Here is a 25,023-nt window from a genome sequence, read left to right as displayed (position 1 = left end):
AAGTAACCCAGCCTCAAACTCCATAATAGTGCATCAGTCAACTGCGCTCTCCTTCCTGTTTTGTCGTAAACACATGTAGCCACTGCACATTTGTTGAATAAAGGCACACAGCAAAACCTGGAAAGCAAGTTTTAGAATTCCATTGAAGGGCCTGCTTTGTGAAAGATTCTATTCTGCCTTATTAGAATACTTCCTTCTGGAGAAATAATTGTATTAAAACCCACAAATTAAATTGTTCCATGGTCTGTTCCTTGCTTTACTAACCACATAAAGAAACTGGCACCTTACATAAATATCCATATAAAATAGGTAGGCGGTGTGTGTGTGTATTTAGAATGTGGAATTAGTAGAGTGTTGTTTTTTTTTTTCAAAAAGCAGCATTAAACCTGAAATGTAACTTTAAAACATAATACTTCCTTTAAACCTTTCCAGATACAACTGAAAGTGCCCTACCTGGAACTCTCCCTAGTTTTCATGTCATGTGTAACCCTCAAACAAGTTCTGACGGACTCTGGGTTTAGTAAATAATTTCCCATAACTCTCAGTGCTCTTTACTTTCATGTAGCTTGTATAATTAAATCCTATGCTTTGATGGGGAGTAGTTTAATTGGCCTATAAAATTTAGCTCTTCTTACATTAGGGCTGTTTCCTTCTTAATAACCATTATTTCTATGTTTATAGCCCAAACTTAGCATGGCCAAATGCAGAAGAAATGTGGAAAACTTTCTGGAAGCATGCCGAAAATTAGGAGTTCCTGAGGTAATTCTTAATTTGGTCCAAAATACCAACATTTTGTTTAATGTGTATGTTTCCCAATTGAATAGATTATATTTACAAAAGCAGACTCCTTATAGTATCATTTTCCAGTCTTAAGCTTTCTAGAGGAATAATACTGAGTCTGAAGGATAAAACTATATGAAGAAATACCATTAAAATATCTTTTAGGAGTGTTACTCATTTTAGAATGAAGATGAAGAAAATTGGTCTTATAAGTTTTTAAAAGAAAATGTAGACTTCTAAAGTTGGAAAGAAATGCTTTAAATGAGTCTGTGGTCCAACTATATGAGCAGAAATTGAGATGCCATTAAGTCCCGTGAAATGAGCCACAATTGGTGTGCCCAAAGATAACTTTGCCAACCCCCTGCATACACATACATTAGCCCTAGACGACTAGAGTTTGGGGTTTCCAGGGCCACGTGGGTTGGGTGGGTGAAGTGTGGCTGAGACAGCCCTCCTGTGGCACATCTCTTCTACTGCTCCTTCCCTCAACCATTCGCCACTTCCTCTCCCCCTCCCACCTCCAACTCCCAGCCAGTTTTTGGTGTGCTGCTTTTCAGAGGCATATTGGAGCGAGTTTAATACTGGGCAGCACAAAGTGATTCTACAAATGAACTATACCACCCAGAGCCTATGTGAAAAGGAACAGAAGGAAGCAGGGGGGAGAGGAGGTAGCGCGATGGGCAGGGGGAGTTGAGGGGGTACAGAATGCAGGGAGGATACAAGGCATCATCGTACCCTGGGGCTCTTATCAGCACACAGTTCAGTTTTTGAGCATCTGCACACAGTGTAATTGCGCCCAGTGATAAGCGTCTGTTGTTGCATTTGTTCAAAGATCTTTTACTGCTGTCTGTCATGTGAAGTAATTATTCCTGGCCTAGCAAAGAGCCCAGGGAGACCCAGGAATTTTTAAAGAGAAGCTTGCCATTTCTTTGAAGAAGGCTGTAATTTTGTATTATGGCTTAGATGTTGTCTTCCCTTGATCAGAATGTTTATCGGTGTATTCATATGGATGTCTATCTACATATGTGTATACTTGCATATCCACTCATGGGTTTTTGAACGTCTGAGAATATACACATATCTACCAGGACGATTCTGTTATGGGCTCGCAAGATTTCCCGTAAGAGAATCAGAGCTGCTTGAAAACCTTATTTGGATGTCACATCCTCTTGCTTGTGCTTGAAAGCTCTGCTGGTCAGTGGCCTAAGCTGCTGTGGTTTTGCTGCATTCATTATTTGTTCAGCACACCCTAGTGCAAACTGAAATGGAAATAAATGCCTGTAACCATTTATTGTGGGTGGGAGAGGGAGGAAGAAGGAGAGCTCAGTCCAAATCCACAGAATGGCACAGTGGAATTCGCTAACATTTCTGAAAACTCACACTTTGAAAGGTGAGCCCCTTCTCTTTTCAGGGTGTAGTGACTTAAAAGAAACTGGGGACCTTCGTTGTCAGTTTACCTCGTTTGTTCTGCCCAGTAAGAACCATGTGTTTAAGTTCTAAGCCAATTCAAGGACTGGTTTTATGTTTATTTGTAATATGCTGAGGAAAACTGAACAGCTTTTCACAGAAAGCTACAGATAGGTTATTGCCTCTGTTTGGAAACATTAAAAACACATGTTGGTTAAGTGGCAGTGGTCTTTACTTAATGAGCATAGAAATGAAATGTCTATGGGGGAAACAAGCAAGTGCTCCATGGGTAGCAGTTCCTGAACATACAGTTTCTTTGCACCTCAGGCTTTGTGTTCTAGAGAATGGGCGAGAGGAAACTTTTTTAAGCTGAAGAGCTTATGCCTATGTGGCCTTGGGCAAATTATTTAACTTCCCTAGGCTTCAGTTTGCTCCCCTGTAAATTTAAGGGCATTGGACTAGATGGCTTATGAAGGCCCTTGCAGTTCTAAATCCGTAATCCTCAAAGACTGTACAGATAACCAGATAGTTTCAGATGGTCTTCCTTCCCCACTCCTCACCACTCTCCCTTACAGCTTGCTTATAGGGAAAGAGGGTGATGTCTGGAGGTGGTACATAGCAGGATAGCATTTGTAATATTTACTATAAAGATACATTTCTTACAGGTTTGGCATAGAAAAATTTTCCATGAGTATTCCAAACTTAAAATGTGAAAAGCCAGATGAAATTCTTCTCCACACCAGAAGTTGTCTTCAGTTGTCCTTTTCTTCTTGTATCAATATGAATAAACAACTGACCGTTATTTCTCTAGGAAACCAGAGATAAGCTCTCTTGCTTATATACCTGTTTTCCCAGCCCCATTCTCTGATGTGCATATATGCATGCCCACTAGAACTCCAGTGTTTTGTAATAAATAATTATAATTGGCATTGTGAATAATCCTTTTAGAGAGTGAAGAGCTGTGGTGTCCTTGTATACCAAAAACTGTTCCATTGGCCTCGATAAGAAACCGTTATAGGACACCATAGGCTAGTTAGGGTTAGAACAGTTCAAATCTAATTTCCCAGCAAGAGCTGGCCAGTTCATTAACTTAGATGCAAGAGTTTATTTATGCAGTTACAGATGTAAACGTACAATTGGACTCAGCTACATGTTGCCTTTTGGCACACTTTTTGTTTTTAAGTCCCAGTGTCCTTAACATGAGAAGCCCGCTAGATGAGTGGATGGAGAACCAGCCTCAGAATGAGGGAGACCTGACTTGAAGTGTGATCTCTAAAATGTGCTGACTGTGCTATACTTGGCAACTCTCTTAACCTCTAAGTGTCTCCAAGTAATACCTTAGGGCCATAGGTTCTAGGATAGTAACCCGTCTGCTTTGGTAGAGGGTCAGTCACATTGAGAGTTTCCAACCCCAATGAACCCAATCCAGACCAGCAGCAAAAAAACCAAAAAAACTTGCTATAAGTTTCTTCTCTCATAGTTCTCAGCAACATGCCTGCTTTGGGGTTAAGAGATTGAAGAGACATTTATGTGATGAAGTTCAGCAGCTGGAACTACTCTGACATGGTTGAAATGTCCAGTCCAAGAAATGTTTCTACTCAGGATGTGGCAAAACAGTAATTGGGGTCATTGAAGAGGTTGTCAGGGCTAGTGTGTATAATGTCATGCACAAGGGCATTTCTAAGAGACTATTTAAAGTAATATTGAGGAGACTACTCCTGCCCTTGGTATATAGTTTATGCATTTATCATGGTTGATTTAAATTATTTAAGTTCAGATTTGTGCCATCTGAGAAGCACAGTTCATTCTCTGATCATTAGACTATGTAGAAGTAAAATGAGTAGATTTTGTTTTTCACATTCATTACATGAAGTTGGTGCTAATATTCCAGAATGTAGTATGGTAGGGCACAAGATGGAACGGTAAGTAAGCCATGGGAGGATAGAAAGAAAATAAGCACAGGTTGTAGATTTTAGATTTGATGTGTACCTGCTATAGGTAATATTCTCTCGCACCCTGAAATTTCCATGGCCTTTGTTTTTGGAATCGTTTTTCCAATTTGGTGACTTTCTGTAAATGCCAGTTTTGTTGTTTAGTCATTTCAGTCATGTTGACCCTTCATCACCCCATTTGGGGTTTTCTTGGCAAAGATACTGGAATGGTTTGCCATTTCCTTCTCCAGCTCATTTTACAGATGAGGAAACTGAGGCAAACAGGGTTAAGTGATTTACCCAGGGTCCCACAGCTAATAAGTGTCTGAGGACAGATTCACTCAGGAAAATGAGTCTTACTGACTGCAGATCTGGCACATTCTGCTGTGCCATCCAGCTGCCTTAAATGACATTTGTTAAATGACTAGTTAGTAGAGAAAAGTGAAGTATTGCTTGGCTTTGTTCTAGAATCCAGGTGGTGCAACCTTTTGACTGAGTCTAAGTTTTATCAAATAAATCTTATTATTAAGGGGATTTGTTCTGTGAAGTTTGCATTCAGTCAGAAGGCTGCATTTGAGGACCTAGAGGGCCACATGTGACCTTGAGGCCGCAGGTTCCACCATTCCAGATACGTAAGACCCACTCTAAATTTCTAATATTTTCATTTGTGAGTTGAAATCCAAGAGTGGGGCAAATGCTTGACACAGAAGATGATCTGCTGGGAAGGTATTTGTTTGGCTTATGAGTCAAAGCCTGAGTTCTAGACCCATTTTTGCTGTTAACTCGCTAAGTAGTTGGCTTTGATTGTCATTTTATCTCTGCTTCTCAGTGTCCTCATCTATAAAATGGAGACTTTAGACTAGAAAATCCCCAGCGTACCTTTCAACTCTGCTGTTCCATGAATAATGAAATCAAATCTTGTAGTTCCACACCGGCAAAGTTCTCTTCGTATTCCGATTTGCTCTCCCATTATATAGAGCCCACAAGGTGGGTTACCCCACACATCGTGGCCTCTTGCTGTAACTGCAGAGCTGAGATGTGGTACCAAGACTGCATTATAAGGTGTCTCATCCCTAGAGTTTGGCTGCACTGAAGTCAAATCAGGACCATTTACTCAGCAGACTTACCTGAATTACGAGGATCGGCTTGTATCCTGAGACTGTCATATGGTTGATGGTTCCTTCACCCAGAATTCTGGAACTATTTCGTGTGTTTTTAAAAAGGAACTTTATACTGCAGAAATACATGCAAGCAACCAGTTGTTGTTTGTTTAGTTGATTAGTCATGTCTGACTCTTCGTGACCCCATTTGGAATTTTCTTGGAAAAGATACTGGAGTGGTTTGCCATTTCTTTCCCCAGCTCATTTTACAGGTGAGGAAACTGAGGCAGAGGATAAGTGACCTGCCCAGGGTCATACAACTAGTTTAGTGTCTGAGGCTGGATTTGAATTCAGGGTTTCCTAACTCCAGGACCGGGTATTCTATCCAGTCAGCCACCTGCTGCCCAATCCATGGCGGCCTTTATGTTTTACTCAAACATTCCATGCTTCTGGACATCTCTTTGTGGAAGATGATCAGGTTTTCATTTAACTCTTTGGGACTCATTAAAACATTGTTCTCCTCAGTGGTATACTTTTATTTATATGAAGCATCAAAAAAAGTTAGATAAAGAAACTTTGAGTTCTTAAGGACAATTTCTTTCTCAGATGATACATGAACAGACCATTCCCATAGTCTGGAAAAACCAAGGCCTAGATGTAGCCTCTTTTGTTATGAAGTGATGCCCTTCTCACATAATGTTGCCTTGACCAATGTCAGTTTTGCAGTGATGCACTTAGTACAGTATAACCAAACCCCGCCATAAAATATTGTCCCAAAATTCTTCTGTAATGTCAGAGCAGCAACAACCATTGTTATTGACTGAAGCCTGCTTACTGTGTTTATATGAACCTGAATGCTCACATAGCATTTTCATGTTTTTGTTGGACCAATAACAAAGCTAGGTTGGGGCTTGCCTATTAAGCTTTTCTTAAGAAAGAAATAAAAAAAAAAAAAACAGAACTGTGAAAAACAATTTGCTTATCCAAGTAGAAAGTCCTCTCCCCATGTGATAGAAAAATTTGGGAGCAGGGTTACTGTTCAAGTTCCTGATAAGGGTGGCAAAAATTATTGTAATATGTTAGCATTCACCACTCACCAGAGATTGACAAGAAAGTCACTTAATCTCTGACACAACTCTGTCTATAAAATGGGAGTGATAATGGCACCATAGGGATAGAGTTGAGAGACACTAAATACAAATGTGCTTCCTAAGAAAATTGTTCACTGTAATTTACATACGATTCAAAATCATATCTCTGTTCATCTTAAAGTAAAAGCACTTATTCTGTAAGTGAAATTACCCTCATTACCCAGACTAGATTAATTCATAAGCTAATATTGAATGATTATAGGACCAAATACCAAGAGCATGTCCAGAGGCATTCTTCATCATATCTAAATAATTCTCTCATTTCACAAATTGTTAATCTGTACCTTTAATGACTGTAAGACATGTGAAAGTTGCAATATGGTACCTTTCAAAAGCAAGATATTTTTGCAGTGTCCAGAAATGCTCCTCATATACAACAAGTGTTCTTACTTAAAGGCATGGATTTGGTTTGGGGACAGTTTTGATCAGTGATCTGTCAGCCTTTATCTGAACAAAATATTTCAGGGACAGTAAGTTCCTTAGACTAGAAATCGTTTGTAAATAAAATAGCATGACCTAATTCATCATTATCAGCTATCAATTTAAATTCTTGAATAAATTCTGAAAAAAATTCCTGTTAAGCTTTAAATTTTGCCACCTGATCTCTAAATATCTCCATTATGTGATGTTTTAAGTAAAGAAATGACTTGCAAATGCATAATCTTTCATTTGAATTTGTATGCCAGGTAGATATAGTCAGCTCTTAGACCTGCAATTTTGGTACATTCCCTTATCCCGGAAAGACCACTAAGAATTTGGTATTAACCGGAGTGCTAATTTTAATTTGTTCCCCTAGAATTCTTTCTGTAAATACTTAGGTCTTTTGCAAACAGGATTATAAATTGAGCAATTCTAAAATTATAATGCCATCCCACCTATTTATATACTGGCCCTAGAACAATCATTAACCTCTCAGAGGTGGTGATTTTGTTTTAAATAGCATGGAAATTAGCCTGCCTCCCTCCCTTACTTCCGGGAATCTGGCTGGATTTACTGCAACTTTCAGATGTCTTACAGTCATTAATGACATGTCATAAATGTTGGGAGCAGGTTCGCCTCTCTTTGACTTTTCCTTTATCTTTAGTATTTTTACTCAGTTTTATATTTTAAAAGGAAAGAAAATATAACCTTTAAACTCCTCTCATAAAGGCTGCTATTTAAAAAGCACAAAGATCAGGAAATCCCAGCTTCCCACAGCAATCTCAGCTCTGCCGTGCTCCACCCATTTATTATAATATCTCGACCATACTGCCTTTGGCCATGTGACAGGCACACAGTAAGAGTAAGCATGTGTGTTCAATTGCCATGGTAACTCAGGCTCATTTTTTATGTGAGGACAGATTTCTGCATACTCACATGTATCTCTGATTCTCCTGAATTATCTACATCTTCTTGAAATTGTTCAGTGAACAGATAGATGGGAGCATATGGTGGTGTGCATTTTGAGTAAGGAAGCTGCTGTTTAATTTGCTGTTATCTCAGAGATATTTTTGAGAAGCATGCTACGTACTGAATTTGAACTGCTCTGTGAAAACTTGAGGTCTCTTTCAGAGCCACTAGAGGGCATGTAAAAATCATTTTGTTACCCAGTTCCCTAGGAAATGCTTTCTCCTGTTTACCACTTGAGTAAGTAATTGTCTTTATTGTATAGCTAACACACACAGAAGATGCATTTCAGTTTGCAGAAGCTGACTTTCCTCTTTGCTTACGCCCATGTTTTTCAGATTTCACTGGCCACACCTGACATTGCGATGAAAAATGCTTTTGGCACGCTTAGATTCCTTATTTTATGTCTCCTCCTAATCCTCCCTGGTCAACAGATTTCTCCTTACCTCCTTCCCTTCTGCTAAATTAAATCCACAAACAGCTGCTTTCCTTCATTGGACACTCTGAAAGTGCTAGTCTGTTTTCGTACGGTTAGTTTTGTATCCATTGAGGAAAGGTAATGGCTTGGCACACTTCTATGCTAATCGTCACAGATTCAGCATGCTTTCCTGACTTGAGTTTTTGGGTATTCTGTTTACAATCTTATTCACGTGTATCTTGCATTATTTAAAAAACCTTGGCAGGTTATTCAATACAATGTGCTTTGCTTTTAATTAAGCCTTCTGTGATTTGCATCTGTTTACCAATAAGTCTTTTTTTAAAAACAGCTTTATAACTATTTTCTGAAATTCATGGATCATGAATTTTCAAAGCTTTGCCTCGTTTGAAAACAAAACTCCTTATCGAGAAAATCCCTCTCTGCTTTCTTTTTAAGCCTTCATTCAGTTGTAATTGCCAAAGCTCAACTTTTTCTTCTATTTGAGTTAGAAAGTTAGTGTATTAAAAAGTTTTCTTTTGTTTTTTCTTTCATGACAGACAGTAATACATAGGCAGATCAAATATAAACTCCAAACAAGCTTATTTCATTTGTTTCTGAAAAGTAAAGAGAAGTAGATATGGTGGATAGAGAACCCACCTCCTTACAGCCGGGAAGACAGGTTCATCTAGTCCCATGACAGTGGGCAATTCAGTTATGTGCTTAGTGCCCCAAGCAGGTCTCTGAGAGGCCTTCATCAGTAGAGGAATTTTCTCACGGGGACTTTCTTATACTGATGAAATGATTTTTTTTAGACCAAAGAAAAAAATTGATTTTTTTTTCTTTTTTGGTCTTAAGTCAAAGATATTTTTAGAATTCATTTTCCCTAATATTCCCTGAAGTTTTTCAGTAACCAAAACCAAAAAAAAGAATAGTTATTTTACCATTCAGATAGGAATACTTTGTATTCCTTAAAGGCCAGTGAGGTTGAATTCAGGATTTGAATGAGATCAGGGAATTCACATTTCAAACTTAGATTTTTTACTTTACTAAGAAGGTTGAGCTGAAAATTTCTCAAGCACTTGTTAGCACCTAAAACCATAATCAGCCAATCAAAATCCTCTGTGGCAGGTATGGGGTATTTGGTATTGACTTTGTCAATAACCATTCTGTTTGACTTTTGGTACAAGAAGAGTGACCATAGGAAACAACTTTGCTGTTCTTGTTTGCATAAAATAAGTTCTGGAATTGTACCGTTAGAGGGAGAGAAAGATTTTTGCCTGAGAAATGAAGGCAAGGGTTATTATTTCAAGCCATATGACTAGCAACCAAGAATATTGCACTTCTTTCCTGTTATTACCTCTTTGTGTTTTTTAATTTTATTCACTGTCTCTTTCTGTTCTACTGGCTGCCCTTCGGGATAGGCTGACCTCTGCTCTCCGTATGACATCCTGCACTTGGATTTTCGTCACATTCGAAAGACTGTTGACGCTCTGCTGGCACATGGGGAGAAACCCCCACAATCAACTTCTGCCCTTCGCTCCAGGGACCTTATAGGCTTTTGTCTTCTCCACATATTCTTTGTAGTATTGATGTATATTACTTATCACTGGATTGCTCTGTCGGCATAATCTGTTCACTCGCATGTGCGTTCAGACATTCTGCTTTATCTAACTTTTTACAGGTACTTTTCACTTCTTCCTTTGCCTTGCCAAATTCCATTCCTGTCATCTTTTCAATTGTCTCAGAAGTTTGAGCCAAGATATTTTCATATTAAGTTTTCAGGACAGAACTCCTAAATCAAAAATGACAGTAAAGATTCCCCCACCCCCTGATTATTTCAATCACGTTTAGTTTACAGAGTCCATGTGATATGAGCAGCATTGCTGTGATGGGGTTTTCCTGATTTATTGCTTTGAAGTGCCTGAAACCATACCTGGGTAGGAAAAAGAAAAGAGTTCTGTTTTTTAGAAAAGGAAAAGATAAAAGAAAGGTGCTGAGGTGATTCTTTATATGAACATTTTTTTCCTTTGGGGCTAATACTGAACCAGGACCATAGTTTAGGGTTAGGGACATAAGTGCTATTTTTGATGCTGCTGTCATTCAGAGATGCAAAACCAAAGCCTCAGTCCAAAGTGATCCTAAAATTCTTCAAGAATGAAGAACACAAAGTGACCCATTTTTAAAACCCCAACCGAGGAATTGCTCTATCCCTGGGAATTCATCAGGATTCTTCTCTAGGTAGGGGCAATGTGTAGAGTTATTGCCAACGTACCAGTCCTGAAGACATTATATTCATGGTGGTCAAGCAAAGACCCCTAAAAAGCTCTAGGGAAATGAAATTAGTCATTAAATATGAAATATGGTGGAATTTGCTGGCACAAGGGCTTCTGTGCATTTCCATCCTTCCCTTGTTATTAAGACTGTCCTAAGATTTTTAACAGCTGTTATTACAAAGCTATTATGGGAAAGGGGGAGTTGACAGAGAAGTGGGACCATACTATTTCTAGGAAAAATTTTTATACACAATGATGATTTTACATTTGAATACTTCACCTAATAATTAGATTAGAAAAAATGGGTTCTAAATTCTGCAGGTCCAGAATATGGCCCATTTGGAACATTCTTAGTCCTGGGTTTTCAGTATTATTCCAGAATATAATAAAATTAAGAGAAGGATCTCTCAATATTGGAGTGCTCCTTAAACCCATGAATTCTAATAAATATTCCCTGACAAATTATTTTAGTCCTTTACTAGATTTATAGGACATTGACTCAAGTGTGTTGCCTGTGGAACAATTATACAAATGTGATTAAAGAAAAAAAAATGTAATCTATACCTACCCCAAATTCTAAGAATGTCTTCATCCATTCTGAGGAGAAAATGCCATACTATTTAAAAACAGGGAAATTGAATGTTGATCTAAATCCCTTTTCTATATGTGGACTGTAGCTATTATTGTATATTAATACCAAAATTGTAATTTATTTCCCAAATTTATAAAAGATGACAGTTATTCTCCATCAAGGAGAACTCTTAAACTTACCATATGGAGAACCAATCTTCAGATAGAGTTTCCAGGAAGATATATTTTCCTTCTGAATATTCCTGTGAACTCTGGCAGGCAAATACCACCTAATGTAATTGAAGGGAGAGATTTACACAACTTTCTTGCCACGCAGTCTGATCTAACCCAGATTGCATTGCATAGAAGAGTAGCTAGTTTTCTAATAGAAAAAGCTACTACTACTGAGTCTTCTTATCATCTTGCTGATAAGGCTTCCCTTTTTCAGACAAAAACTGAGTGTTGATTGGAAAAACACAGGATTTTAAAAAATCGTCCAGCCTTGTTTTATACCTGAAAGTATAACCAGTAGGTCTAGCAGATCGTATGACCTTGTAACCCAGTTCTGTACAGCACCTAGCACAGAATCATGAACCTTCGGGTGCGTAATAAATGCTTTTTTGAATGACACTCCAGAATTTTTATTGGTCTATCAGTAACTTTACACAAATGTACCCAGAGCAACTCTCAGTGGTTCTAATGATTTGATATTCTGAAGCCACACAGTGTCTCATCCACACTCCCATGAGAGAAGGTATGTTGGTGCTACTTACTCTCTGAGGCTTTGATGAATAATATTTTTTCAGAAGCAATATAGTGTATTATAGAAGCTTAACATTATACCTTTAGGTCAGAAAATGGAATGAATTCCTCCATCCACTGCTGTTAAAAGTTCTAAAACCTTTTCTTTTCCTCTCTAATGCTACCTCTCACCAACTGATATGTCTACCATTTGGCCACTTTGAGTGGTACTTGTACTGAGCTTACTGTCCTACTGAGTGTGAAAACTTTTTAGAGATTTGATGGCTTTATTTTTTTTATTTAACTTTTATGGAAAAGGGACCACTTTCCAGTCCCTCATCTTAATGCTTCCTTTTTTTTTCTTCCTATAGCACCAGAGCCTGAGAAGCAGTAAGCTCTTCTCTTTGCCTGTTTCTTCAGCCTTTTTATATAACATTTGCTAAGAATGCCCCCTTCTAGTAAGTGTTTATAAGATTGTAATTATGACCCATCCACAGTTCACCATCGTTTGTGAATGTTCAGAAGAAAAGATACAGATAGAGTCTTATTCACTTATATCTTGCATATATCAGGTACCAAAGATGCCCAAAACATGTTATTCTCTGGAAATAGAGTGTGACCTAGGGATCATTCCCTTCCATTATTTGACTCAGCTAAGACAACACAGCAGGAATGATAGGGAGCTAGATGAGTAAAGGAATTTTGATGTATAGTTCTATTTGATTATAATTAGGAAATGGAATTTAGGAAATTTCAGCTTGGATTATCTTCCCAGAATGCTTCCAGAACTCTACATGACTCGTGATAAAGGGTAGATCCTCATGAATACATATGGAATTTTAAGGCCATAGAAATAATCAGGGTGTAATAGGTGACCAAATCCCCCCAGATGAGCTAAAATCAGGATGTTACTTTAGAAGGCTGGACTTCAGGTTGTAAAACTAGTCTCTTGGGTTCCATTTGGTTTAAATACCTTGAACCAAGGCAATGACTTTTTACATATAATCCATTATTTCCTTTAGTTCTCATGGGAGTTACAAAGTTACCAGTGAAAGTAAATCTAACTTAGATTTTCACAAATGGTTTCATTTGCCTCAGCATTCAATAGTTAAGTATTTTTTTCTCCTAACCTTATTGTGTATTGAGTAGGTATTTAATAAATGATTATTGATTAATCAGACTTTTTGTTCAGATTCATCATTTTAGTATCTGGATAGACTCAAATTATTAGGATATTTTTACTATCTTGAGAATGAAATTTTTAAAGATTTATAAGCTGGGCTAAAGTCATTTATTTATATCATCAGGGAGAACACTTAGATAAGTTTGTATAGTCTTGAATATATATAGTTTTGTGCATTGCTTTTCTTTCTGTCTCTGTCAGCATTTGGCTTCTGAACTCTCCAGATACATCAAATAGAAATGCCAGAGGGTGGTTTTTATTAATCTTCTTATTTGAACAGACAGTTGGAATTGTGTGCATTATTTGAAAATCCTAATGAAAAATACATATTCATATATGTATTCTGTGTATCAGGAGAAGTTGCTGCTATTTCTGCCACAGTATTTAAGTGGTTCTGTGGGACGAGAAGTCATGTGTGACCTGTAGTCATGGTTCTACAGAGTATGCATGATGGTGTTTGGATTACATAGCAGCACCTGCTCTGGCCAACCCATTTCCTACTGTTCTATACATGTGAGTTCTTTCCACTATGGCACCTTCTCAGACACCAGTGACCATCCTTGCCTTGGCTGTGTCTTTGTAGCATCTCTCCCGCTTGCCTTTCTTCTAGTAGAAAGCTATCCCTTGTGTCTCTTGTAGCAGCAAAGTTTGCCTGAGAAGCTGGACAAAATTATTCTATCTATGAAAGGCTTCCCTTCTTCTCATGCCTCCCTCAACATTATCTAGTGAATGGCACTGTAGAAAATTGGAATTAGGGGATCTGCGTCCAAATTCTGGTTCTGACATTTACTAGCTATGTGACATTGAACAATTCATTAACCACTCTAAAACCCCAGTTCTACATTTGTGACATGGAGTTAATAATATTTGTAAGTAGCTTCATTGCAGGCTTTTTGTAAGGACAGTGATTTCTGAGCCTTAAAGCTCTCTTTGCTTGAGAGTTGTTATAATTTTTAAAAAAAGTATCAAATTCTAATACATTGCTGAAAATCTCTGCAGTATTTATTGCGAAAGATGTGGACCTTTCTCATCCCATTCTTATAAAAGCCAGCTTCATTTTTCAAGGAAAAGTCTCCAGTAACATTGGTTTATGTCCATGAAGATTCAGCTTTTCACATTATGATCCATAATCAGTCGCTGAGAATAATAATAATGTGACATCCTAAAATGCGCACATTAAGACTTACAAAGCACTTCCTAACAACAAACCTAAGAGATAGGTTTTAAATAAAAGTATTCTTATCCACACTTCCTGGATGAAAAAACTAAGATTCAAGTAACGCAATTTGTTGGTGATCACACAGCTGGTAAATATTGGAGGCAGATACCCTGGCTAATGTCCAGTACATATATCCACTCCAGCCACACCGCCTTGAAGAATAGTAAGATGGTTTGGACTTGGGCTTCCCATGGACAGTGTAGCTGGGTCTGTTTTGATTTGGGGCTGTGTGCATGTTTCTCTGAGTGTAGTCAGTCTTGCTGTTTAGTTCAACTTGTGATCGCATGGCCTTTTCTTCAGGTTCATTATTCTAGCCTTCATCAACTGGCCAACAATTTTTTTTTTAGTTCAGCTCATGTTTGAGTGTTTTATTAATTGGCAGTGTTTTATTATTCCCAACCCCAGTGCAATAACTTTCCAGCTAAGAGTTCCTGTGCTGCAGCTTCTATGAAATCTCTTTACTTTCAGTGTTTTTACCCACTGATTTACCTGCTTTCTCTCCTCTTGTTTTTCTGTCTTCAACATTTCAAGGAGCAGATTAAGAACCCATATTTTCCCAGACAGTACCCCAGATAGGTTCTTCAGTATTGCACCTGTGCTGCCTTTGAGGATTTTCTTCTAAAAAGAATGTCCTTTCTCCTTGGCAGGTAGACAAAGGTAGACAAAAGAAAGCTCAGTAAACAAACTACTTGCCCCCAGTTAAGACTGAGGGAAAGTTCTTCCTCCGCCTACCTACCTCTCTGCCCTCCCTTCATGCCTATTATTCTGCTTTCTATCTCTCCCTGGCTGAGAAGTGCCAGGTCTGGCTTCTCATTACTTTTCCATTCTTGGGATGTGGCTGGAGAAAGGAACCTGGCTCTGTTAGCTGGCTAGCTGCCAGATCTTTCTTTACTCTGGACCAAAAGTTGCTAGACCCAAATGTAAAGCTTCTAAGGAAGTTTCTAGATGTAAAAATCATTTTTCAGTACTTGCAAATCTTGCTCACTATTTCCTTCTCACAAAAGAATGCAACCATTTATAAAGCAGTCATAGCTCACATTTATATAAGAACTTTACACTTAACAAAATATTTTTTTCAGAACAGCCCTGCATGACAGATGATACAGGGTATTATGCTTCATTTTAATTCAGAGTGCTTATCTAAAACCCCTACAATTTTGCCCTGGAAATTAGGATCAACCAGAATGAGCAAGGTTTTTGGTAACATTTATTTTCTCCAATGAATTTAGTTGTTCAGTTGTGTTCACATTATCTTACTGGACTGTTATAATATTGTCCGGCTAGCCATTGTCAAACTGGGTGCAGACAAAAGTAATTTGTTATATTACATCATGGTCATTTATTTACTTCATTGTCTCATGGTGAGATTGGGTTTCAAAAGCAAATCAGAAAAAGAACACTTGCAAATTCTAATTTTTTTTCATCAAAGAAGCATGACATTGACCTTGTTTAAATGTGAACTCTCTAAATAATTGGATTTTTTCCCATCTTGATAGCTAAAAATCCAAGGAGGTCTGTTCTGTGAGCTGAGAAGCTTTGGTAGTGTTGACTTGCATCAAAGCAAAGTTACAATTACCTGGATGGAATAGTAAGAAATACATTTTATAGTCTAGCTCCCTGGTCTGAACTATTTCTTGGAGCCAAGGTAACATGACTTTAGTCCCATACCCTGATTATTTCCATAGCCAATGAGAAGTCCTTAGAGGAGCCTCAGGCAGCTACTAGATTTGAAGGTACTTCCACCCTAATACCCAATCACCCCTTCATTGAATCCCTCTGCTCTTCCTGCTGGTCATGTGTATGCTCACCTACTGATCTCTCCTCCTCAGTCTGCATCCCTACCCCTTGAATTATGTTGCTATAGACTTGAGAGTCACATATGGAAAGGACTCATACCTGGCTTTTTCATTTTTTCTTTAAAAAGAACAATTTCCTTGTTTAGATTAAAATAATTCTGCCTGTATAAGTTGGCTTAATGACTTTTTGGAAAACATTGAGGTTTGCTGTGATGTCCAGATATTGGTTAACAGGTAGTAAATTGGTTTCTTATCTCTTACATAATTAGATTGATTTCTTATGTAAGTGTGTGACTGACAGTGACAGAATTAATACCGATTACTGGACTTTGCCTAGTTTGGAAACAAGATGTTCCATGAAGCATTATGTGTACTCTGAAAGTCTCCAAGGTCACAGGTAATATGATAAATTGATAAAGTGATGGTTAGGACTAATCTCTTTCTCAGTGTGTGTGTGTGTGTGTGTGTGTGTGTGTGTGTGTATGTACGTATGTATATGTACACATACCTCTGCTTGCATTTCTGTTTGGTTGCATAAAATTCTTATATATAGGACCTTATCCAGGTATTTGGGGGCCCTCAGAGCACCCCAGAGAATGTAAATATTTTTGCTTTTAGGTGAGCAACATGAAGGTTCAGAAGAAATGTTTGCTCCCATCTTTAAAAGTCCTCAGTCGTCAGACTTGGCCCCACACTTAGCATGCCCAATAAATTAAACTTTCTGGTCCTAGTCTGTAGTCAGCCACACACCAGTCGTCTGTTTCTCAGACCATCATCAATATAGGCCTAATTATCGGTGGAAAGTAAGGGTTTTATTTTGCTTTTATTATAGCCCTAAGTTGTTTTACCTATCAGTAATGATTAGAACACTGGATTTGGAAGCAGAAGACCTGAATTAAAGTCATTTTCTAGTCCTAAGCACCTATAGGACCCTGGACAAGTGCTTTGCCTGCCTAACCTCTCTGTATCTCTGTTTCCTGATTCTTAAAATGAATGATGAGCTATATGGTCCGTCTCATGTCTAAATCCCATCCTGTCTTCATTCAGTAATAATTGTCAAGGGCTTGCTACAACAACTAGCATAAAATTGCAAACAATTTGTCAGGGTTCTTCCCTTCCCCTCCTTACCCAAATATTCCCCACACTTCAAACAAAACATTCTGTGGAGATAATATCTGTTTTAACAAAGGAATAGAAAATGAAGAAAAGTCCTGTAACTTTTATATCTTCTGTGTTCTCAGTCAAAGTGTTGAAACAGATTTTCTTATCTTTAAAATTATATTTTCAGGGAGTTGTTCCTCTTCACTTAGAAAAATGTTAAGTTTGTTTACGTTATAGACTTGGAACCAGTATGGACCAGTAGGAAAGAGCCTTGGATTCTAAGTCACTCCCTGGCCCTGCCACTCTAGGAAAGCCTTACTCTCTTGTAATCTCTTTGAGTCTCAGTTTCCTAAAGTGGAGATAAATCACAGCTGAATATTGATGATAATGCATCTATGGGACTTTAACATTTTTTAGTTGATATATATCAGTCAAATAATCGTAGACATTTACTAAGCTCCTACTGTGAGCTAGTCATTGTGTAAAGCCCTAGGAACACAAAAACAGGCTTCAAAAAGCCCAGGGGCTGATCAGGGAGACGAGAAGCAAGCAAACATGGGCAAACAAGCTACACACAGGAGAAATAGAAAACGTGTTTTTAAATAGAAATCTTGCCAGTCATACTGCATTGTTTGTCATTTGAGAGCCCTGCCTTTCCGGTCTAGGCTTTCTCTGGATAGAACTTACCCTATGCCACTAATCATCTGTGCTACAGAAGTTTTCATTTAACGTGAGGCTAATTAAATGAATGGGATTTTTTTAGGTATCTCCCCTGCTTAAAATCAAATGCTTGTGATCATTAGGCCTCAGCCTGGGGGGGGAGGGAGGGCATAATCTGCACTCTGTTACACATTCTGTTTAGCAGATGTTTATGAAGTGTTGGGCACTGAACTGCATACCAGGGATACAAGCCCCAAAACAGTCTCCCACCTCAAGGATCTTATATCCCATCGAGTGAGAAAAAAGTAAAGATAAGGTAATCTGAGGAGATAAAGTATCACCAGGACCTCTCTCCATCTCCCTCTCTTTTCCCACCACACCCCACTTTCTCCTTATGTTCCTTCATATTTCCATTCCACATTCATACATCAGTAAAGTCTCACTTTAAAAGCCCTCTCTGCGGAAAAATTGAAACCTATAAAACTAATAAAATAAGGTAGAGGAGGGAATGGGGCAGGCCATTATTTTCGTCACAAAAAGATTCATTGTTTCACAAAAAGAATTGAGGACAGGGCTGTTTTAATTTGAGAGCAGCCCCAGTGTGCTTAAAATATTTAATTGTTGAACCAGAAACAAGATTTGCTTGAGACTTTGCCTCAGCTTTTGTTTGTGATACTCGGTGTGATACATCTGTACATGTTATATGCCCCCCTACTTGGTTTCTAAAGTTAGCTTAAATCGGCAGTGATTTTGCCTGTACCTGTATCCCATTGAAAGTTGACTGGTTGGGGACATTTTCATGGTGAGTGTTTCTAAATTGGAATTCTTTCATGTGGGGGCACTGCCCTTTGGCCTTACTTTCGCCATCTATAAAATGGGGGTAATTATTATTCCTGTGAAAACCAACCAGATCGATTTATAGTGATAGTCATAAAAGCAACAACTTAGTATTCCTATTTTTGTGACTCTTCTTTCACTCCCCACTACCTGTTCCCAACAACCCTAAGAAAGGATATCATCCTCTTCTTGCTGGTAAGGTCAGGATGATTAAGAGAGCCACTCAGCATCCCAGAGAGCCCTCAGAGCTCACATTTGTAGAATAGGGCTGTAAGCTTTTCAAAATTGCTTTTCCCTTAATTATTTTGCATTTATCTTCTGCCTTCTTTCATAACTGAGTCTCAGGGAGACTAAACATCTTACTGAAGGTCATACAGCTCTGTAAAGTGTCAGAGCCAAGATTCAAACCCAGTCTCTCCTGACCACATGTCCGCTGTCCTTCCTAGCATATTCTGTTGTCTCTGACCAGCACTCAGGACTAAAACCAGGTCTCCTACTTTACTATTCCTTCCATCATTACCCTACCTACTAGCTGGTCAATAGTTATACTTGCTCCTTTAGATGTTTTGGCCATTGATTATGAGCAGCTAAAGAGACCTCACTCTGAAGTTGCCCAGTTGGAGGGAGGCAAAGCAGCCATGCAGTGAAGGCTAGGGAAGGTTAGCAATGTTTGGTATACTTGCCTTAGGCTGAGATGGAAGACTGCTGTTCCCAGTCCCTCTGCGGCCCAGACCTTGTGCTCCTAGTCTTAGCCATAGGCCTCAAGGGCTAAGGAAGCATCTCCAGCTGAAATTCCATTCATTCTTTTGAGTTCTGGCATTAAATCACTCCAAGCAAGTCTGTTGAGCTGGACTCCCTCATCTCCTGTTTCACCAGGAAAATGTCAGACACCTTAGAACTTTCATTGGCCTTAGTAGACATTGCCCCTGGGTCCAACTTTGAAGGTAAAGTTTAACTGTCTTTATCTGTTGTTTCCAAGACAAAAGTATGAATTCCCTAACTTTTCTGTCTTGGGAAAGATAAAGAAGGGAAAGCTGAGGTTAGTGATTTGCAGCCTGAGCCGCAGGGAGAGGTAATTCTATGTGTGATTTACCATCTAATCCCTTTCATATTTGGTGACAGTGTTGGCAGCACTAAGCAGATTGGGGCACTGGCTTTATGAAGTCAGCAGCTTCAGTGGTGACATAAAGTGTGAGCACATGCAAGTGACAAACTTGAAGAATGGCTCCCATGAATTTCTCTGCTCAGTACATTTCCTCACTGTGATACTTGGTGAAATGAATAGGACATTCTGTGTGGGATTTGGTAAAGTTTTTGCCTTCTAGCTCATCTCATAATTTTAGCAGAACTTAAAATACCGACACACACACACACACAGAAAATAGGTTGTTAGCTTTCTTTTTCACATACCAAGAACATTATTTCAGAATAGATTGTGTAACACCTGAAATACACCTGCTGATACAAATTTTAAAAAAATTATATCTAAGATTCATGTTGCTTGACCATTTGCAGAGTACAGTTCTGTAAAGATAGGGATTTACAGCAAATTGGGTGAGGGTATCTCATAAGACTGGGGAAAGTAGATATGATTTCAAGGTAAGAGACACCTTGTTAGTATTCAACAGAAGCTTCTTTAAAGGATAGAGAGCACTTGATGTATGGTGACTTAAGGTAGACCTTCGAGGAGACAGAAAGATTGACCAGATACTCTTATTTCAAATCCTGTCATTCTAATTTTCTGAAGAATATTGAGTTGTTCTAGATGAGCATTGTATCCTGTGGGGCCTCTTGTAAACTTTGTTGACAGTCTTTGTGCATTCTTTTGAAAGTAATCATAAACATGAAGAGGGAGAGAGGAAGCAAGCATATATTAACTGCCTACTGTGTGTCAGTCACTGTGCTAAGTGTTATTATCTCACTTCATTTGAGCCCTTGGCCTTAGAAATAAGGAAAATATGTTGTTGGTTAAGCTGGAGAAGTTTTGCTAAAACTGTATTTCCTCATAATAAAAATGTGACTAGAGAGGAGTTTGTTTTATATAATGTAGGATCACTTCTGTTTATAGAAGTGTATATCAAATTAAAATCATGAGAGGCCCTTCACTTTGCATTATTTCCTTCAGCACTGTAGGAACCACACACATGCATGCACCAAAGTCATTCTCTTCAATGACTAAAATGTAGTCCTTGGGTGCTGCTGTCTTTTGACAGTCCAAGTTTACAGAACAAATTCTTTTTTTGAGGGGATTTGTTCTGTGAAGTTTGGACTCAGTCAGAGGGCTGCACGTGAGGGTCACATGTGGTCTTGAGGCCACTGGTTCCCCATCCCTGGACTAGGTTGTAGAAAATGGGAGGGGGAGCAGGGAGGAACCCTGCTGTTAGCATCCCAAGACTTCCAGAATTCTCGGGCTCCTATCCTGCCATCAATCAGTGATAGAAGAGGACCCTGGGAGATGGGTAAGCTGTGTGCTTGAAACATCAAGTTTGGGGTCCAGGTTTTTTCGCTCAGGTCTAGTGCTCTCTTCTTGCAGTGTCCAGTCACAAAATGAACACAAACACACACTAGAAAAAGGGAAGAAAAATCTATTTTGATTAGAAGCATCAAACAAATTTGGAAAATGGAAATAATCTGTTTACAGCTTAAAACAGGTCAGCATTGATCTAGATTCCACTACTTAGGTTAGTTCCTAGTTCCGACTTTATCTAATTACCAGCCAGCACAGAGCTGTGGAAGGAGTACTAGATTTGAAATCAAGAGGATCTGGATTCAAATTCTGACTGTGTTAGTCATCATGGCCATCAGGAAGTCACCTTTCTGGGCCTCAGTTCTTTATCTGTTAAATGAAGGGTTTGGACTAGGATTGAGGAATCTTAGTCTAGCTAGAAGGGACCTTAGAGGCCATCTGTCTTAAGCCCCTTCATTTGGTACAGTAAATGAGGAGAATGACTTGCCTACAGGTACACAGATAACAAGTGATAGAGGCAGGGTGAGAAACAAGATCCTCTTACTCCAGATCCAGTGTTCTTTCTTCTCTGCTATACTGCCTTTGATCTTTGAGGAACCTTCTAAATCTGAATGTTATGATCTTAAACCACATCTAAGCATCACTCACTCCTTCTGAATAGTATCCTAAGAGGTCAAGGCCCCACCATACTACCTAGTCAACCTACATCTAGATTATTACACTAATTTCTATTACATTTTGGAACAGACTTTGGCAAATTCAAAATTATTAATTTCTAAGAATAAGACTTGTCTGATACTGGAATAGGCTGCCTCATGAGGTCAGAGTTATAGGTCTGGAACTGAGAACTGAAAGAAACATCGTCTAACTCAACTTCCATATTTTATATTTGAGAAAACCAAGCCCCCCTCTAAATCTATCACTTAAAGAAGTTAGTTAGATGACTATTTGAGGGTTAAGTTATAAAGGGGATTTATTTTCATCTATGAATTGGACTGGATGACCTCTGGAGTCCTTTCCAATTCTCTGAGCTGCTAAGAAAATCTGAAATGGCATTTAAAGAAACCAGTAGGTCATACGTGGCCTTGAAAAATCAGTGGAAATCTCTTGGTGGGGAAAAAGGAAATTTTAAAGACTGGAGTTAGAATTGTGTTTACAAATAGCTTTGCCAGTAAGGAAGTAAAATTGACTAGCTCCCTGAAGTTTTTACAGAGTTCTCTGCCTGCTCTCGGCAGGTCACAGTCAGTGCTGCAAATGAAATCAGCACACTGATCTTCTTGGCCAGATTACTTGGGTTACTTAGACTGGGTAAGTGGCTGTTTGCAGAGCTTTTCTCTGGGAAAGTAAATTACCTTCTCAGTATTTGTAGCTTCAGGCACACTATGTGCAGTTCAGCCTTTTCAAATAAACATTTTCTGAGCTTTCAGACATATTATATCATCCTAAGTAAATACAATTAAGGACACTTGCAAAACTGCCGTCAAAATTGAGAGCAGTATTTTGGGAAAATGAACAAATGCTCTGGGAGATGAAGGCATAGTTCCACACTGGGGTTACATAAATACGATTTTTCCTAACTTTTTCCGTAGTGGGTTTAACTTTTGATATGCAGTAAGATGTGATTAGTAGAATCAGGACATCAAATGATTTCCTTTTTTCATTTATTTTTTTAGGAAAAACTTTGTCTACCACATCACATTCTTGAGGAAAAAGGCCTGGTCAAAGTGAGCATTACAGTTCAAGCGTTATTAGATGTCACTATAGCAAAAGCTTTGTTCACATGAAACTGCCATCTCTACTTTAAATCAACCCAACTTCACCAGAGGTCAAGAACTGAATTCAGTTACTCCCTTCCCCCAGCACTCCTCCCAATTCTCAATCCAGAAGCGCATTGAAAATACTTCCACTGGGAGAAGGAAATTCTTCTTTTCACGTCTGAAATCCAGCCTAGAGACTTGAAGTGGTGTGGCTAAGAACTACCGACCATTAAGAAATGAGCACTTCCAATGTGGAGCTTTCTTCCTCCCTTCCATATTCACCCGCTGCCTTTACCAAAGCACCGAGGACAGCTGTTTTTGCAGCCAAATGCATTCATTTAATTAGTACCAAACTCATACATTTGGGGGGAGGGAGTTAGGGTTTTCACCATCAGATTTTTTCAGGATGTTGCTTCAGACCCATTGCCTTTTAAAAACTATTTAGAACATACAAAATATTTATATAAATATTATTTATTAGTAAGTTCTTATTCATCCTTTGGATGCAAAATGTAAATTAGGAAACTGTATTTTATTACTGCTTTTTTGTGGTTAAACACTTTATTTTAATATTATAAATATTTAGTTATTTTCTATCCTCTTTGGTGTGTAGTAGTTCTAAACTTTAATAATCATGTTTTCTAGTGTATATGATTTTTTAAAAATTCAACAAAAATAGGTGCTTCAATGACAGCTGTTTTCTTGGGGAGGCATTGTTCATATTTCGGTTTGTGGAACATCAGCCTAATTTATATTTCTGCATTCCATTCAATTTCTTACATTCCAGCAGTCCTGTTGTCCCCCATGCTAATGAATTGACTCAAACCAAGAGAGCACCCACAACTTATTTGTAAATAGCTGTGATTATAAAAGGAAAGATTAAACTTGAAGACAAAATGTGAACAACTATTTTTTTGGATTGATACTTATTTTTACTATGCACAAGACATTAAACTTTTAACACAACAAATAGGAGTTAGCATCATGAATCTTGAAATATAATTTTGCACTGTAACCTGGGTAACTTAAAGGAGTTCAGCACTAGAGGCAGATACTGAGAAAACAGCACAAGAAAGTGAAGATGAAAAGTTTACTCTTTAACCAAAAAGGTCTTTAGTGGGCCCAACGGAAAAGGAAAAGCTTTGACCGAGTTGTCAGAGTTCATTTAAGGTCCATTGCGCCTGGATTCAGTAGAGTGATACTTTTTACAACTGCCATTTAAAAAAAAAAAAAAAGGAAAAAGTTTCTGAGATGTAAAAAGATTATTTTATTCTATTATAGTGGGTGGGCTGGGGCAGGGGTGAGGGAGGAAGGAAATTGTTAGGCTTTCAAGGCAATTCTTAAAAGAATACAGGATTTCTTTTTTTTGTCCTGAAACCTCAGAAATGAATCTTGAGTCCTCAGGCCAGCCATGTGAAGATGCTGCATGTAGTCTAAAGGGTGTCTGGTAGAGATAGAAGAACCAGAAAGCTTAGGATCCTAGAATCATAGATGGAGAATGGGAAGGGACCTCAAAAGGCTTCAGTCCAACCCCTTCTTTTTGTAGATGAGGAAACTAAGACCCAGGGAGTTAAGCAAGTGTAGGTTTATGAAGCAGCAGGGTAAAGGAGAGAGTATAGAGAGAACTAGAAAAGAACCAGCAAGGAAAATACACAGAGGCAAAGATAGTGGTTTGAAAGAATCGACTGTATTTCGATCACACTACAACCTATTTTAGGCAGTTTATGCGTGTTCAATCTGATGCTGCATTTACAGAGACCAATATTCCGATATTCTTTCAAAGTCTTGAATATATGTGAATGAATGCCAGCCACATTTCCCAAACTGCAAAGGGCAGTTGTCACATCGTATTCATCAGCGGGCGGCGCAGCACCTGGTGAGGAAGCTAACAGGGAACTCAACAGCGATTGACTGGAGGACGTTCACTAACTAACCAAAGCAGAAGTTTGTGTTCTAAGGAAGAGGCATTTGCTGAAGAGTAATTTGGATTGGTGGAGAGCATATTGTTTCCTATACATGATGTACTGTGCACTTTAACGCTAAATTAAAAATGTATTTTAATATTTCCCCGGGCTGCACAAACACCTGTTGTGTCAAACAGCACAAAAGGTGGAAAGGAGAGATTTGGAACAGAGTATATACAATTTAAGAAACATTCAAAGATTGATTATATGAATAGGAATATTGATTGCTGCATCTCAAGGAACAAGAATGTAGGGTCCTGAAGTATTTTTTTACATGTATAT

At 38.4% G+C, this 25,023-nt stretch overlaps 1 protein-coding gene across 4 annotated transcripts in view; it reads left to right on the top strand.

Annotated features, from left to right (window-relative positions):
* Positions 1–23,686, top strand: part of LRCH1 (leucine rich repeats and calponin homology domain containing 1) — a 240,975-nt gene extending 217,289 nt beyond the window's left edge. For 2 of the 4 annotated variants that reach the window (XM_072610573.1, XM_072610571.1), the window contains exons 18-19: positions 682–759; positions 22,694–23,686. In XM_072610573.1, coding sequence (XP_072466674.1) covers positions 682–759; positions 22,694–22,804 — 189 coding nt within the window. In that variant the 3' untranslated portion in view covers positions 22,805–23,686. Of the gene's footprint in view, positions 1–681; positions 760–9,594; positions 9,899–22,693 lie in introns of those variants that run through there. The other 2 variants (XM_072610575.1, XM_072610574.1) reach the window with 1 other exon arrangement.
* The last annotated feature ends 1,337 nt before the right edge of the window (positions 23,687–25,023 follow it).

The sequence above is a fragment of the Notamacropus eugenii genome, chromosome 5 (genome assembly GCF_028372415.1).
Source record: "Notamacropus eugenii isolate mMacEug1 chromosome 5, mMacEug1.pri_v2, whole genome shotgun sequence".
NCBI lineage: Eukaryota > Metazoa > Chordata > Mammalia > Diprotodontia > Macropodidae > Notamacropus > Notamacropus eugenii.
Note: the sequence above shows the minus strand (reverse complement) of the source record. Positions and strands in the feature narration are given on the sequence as shown.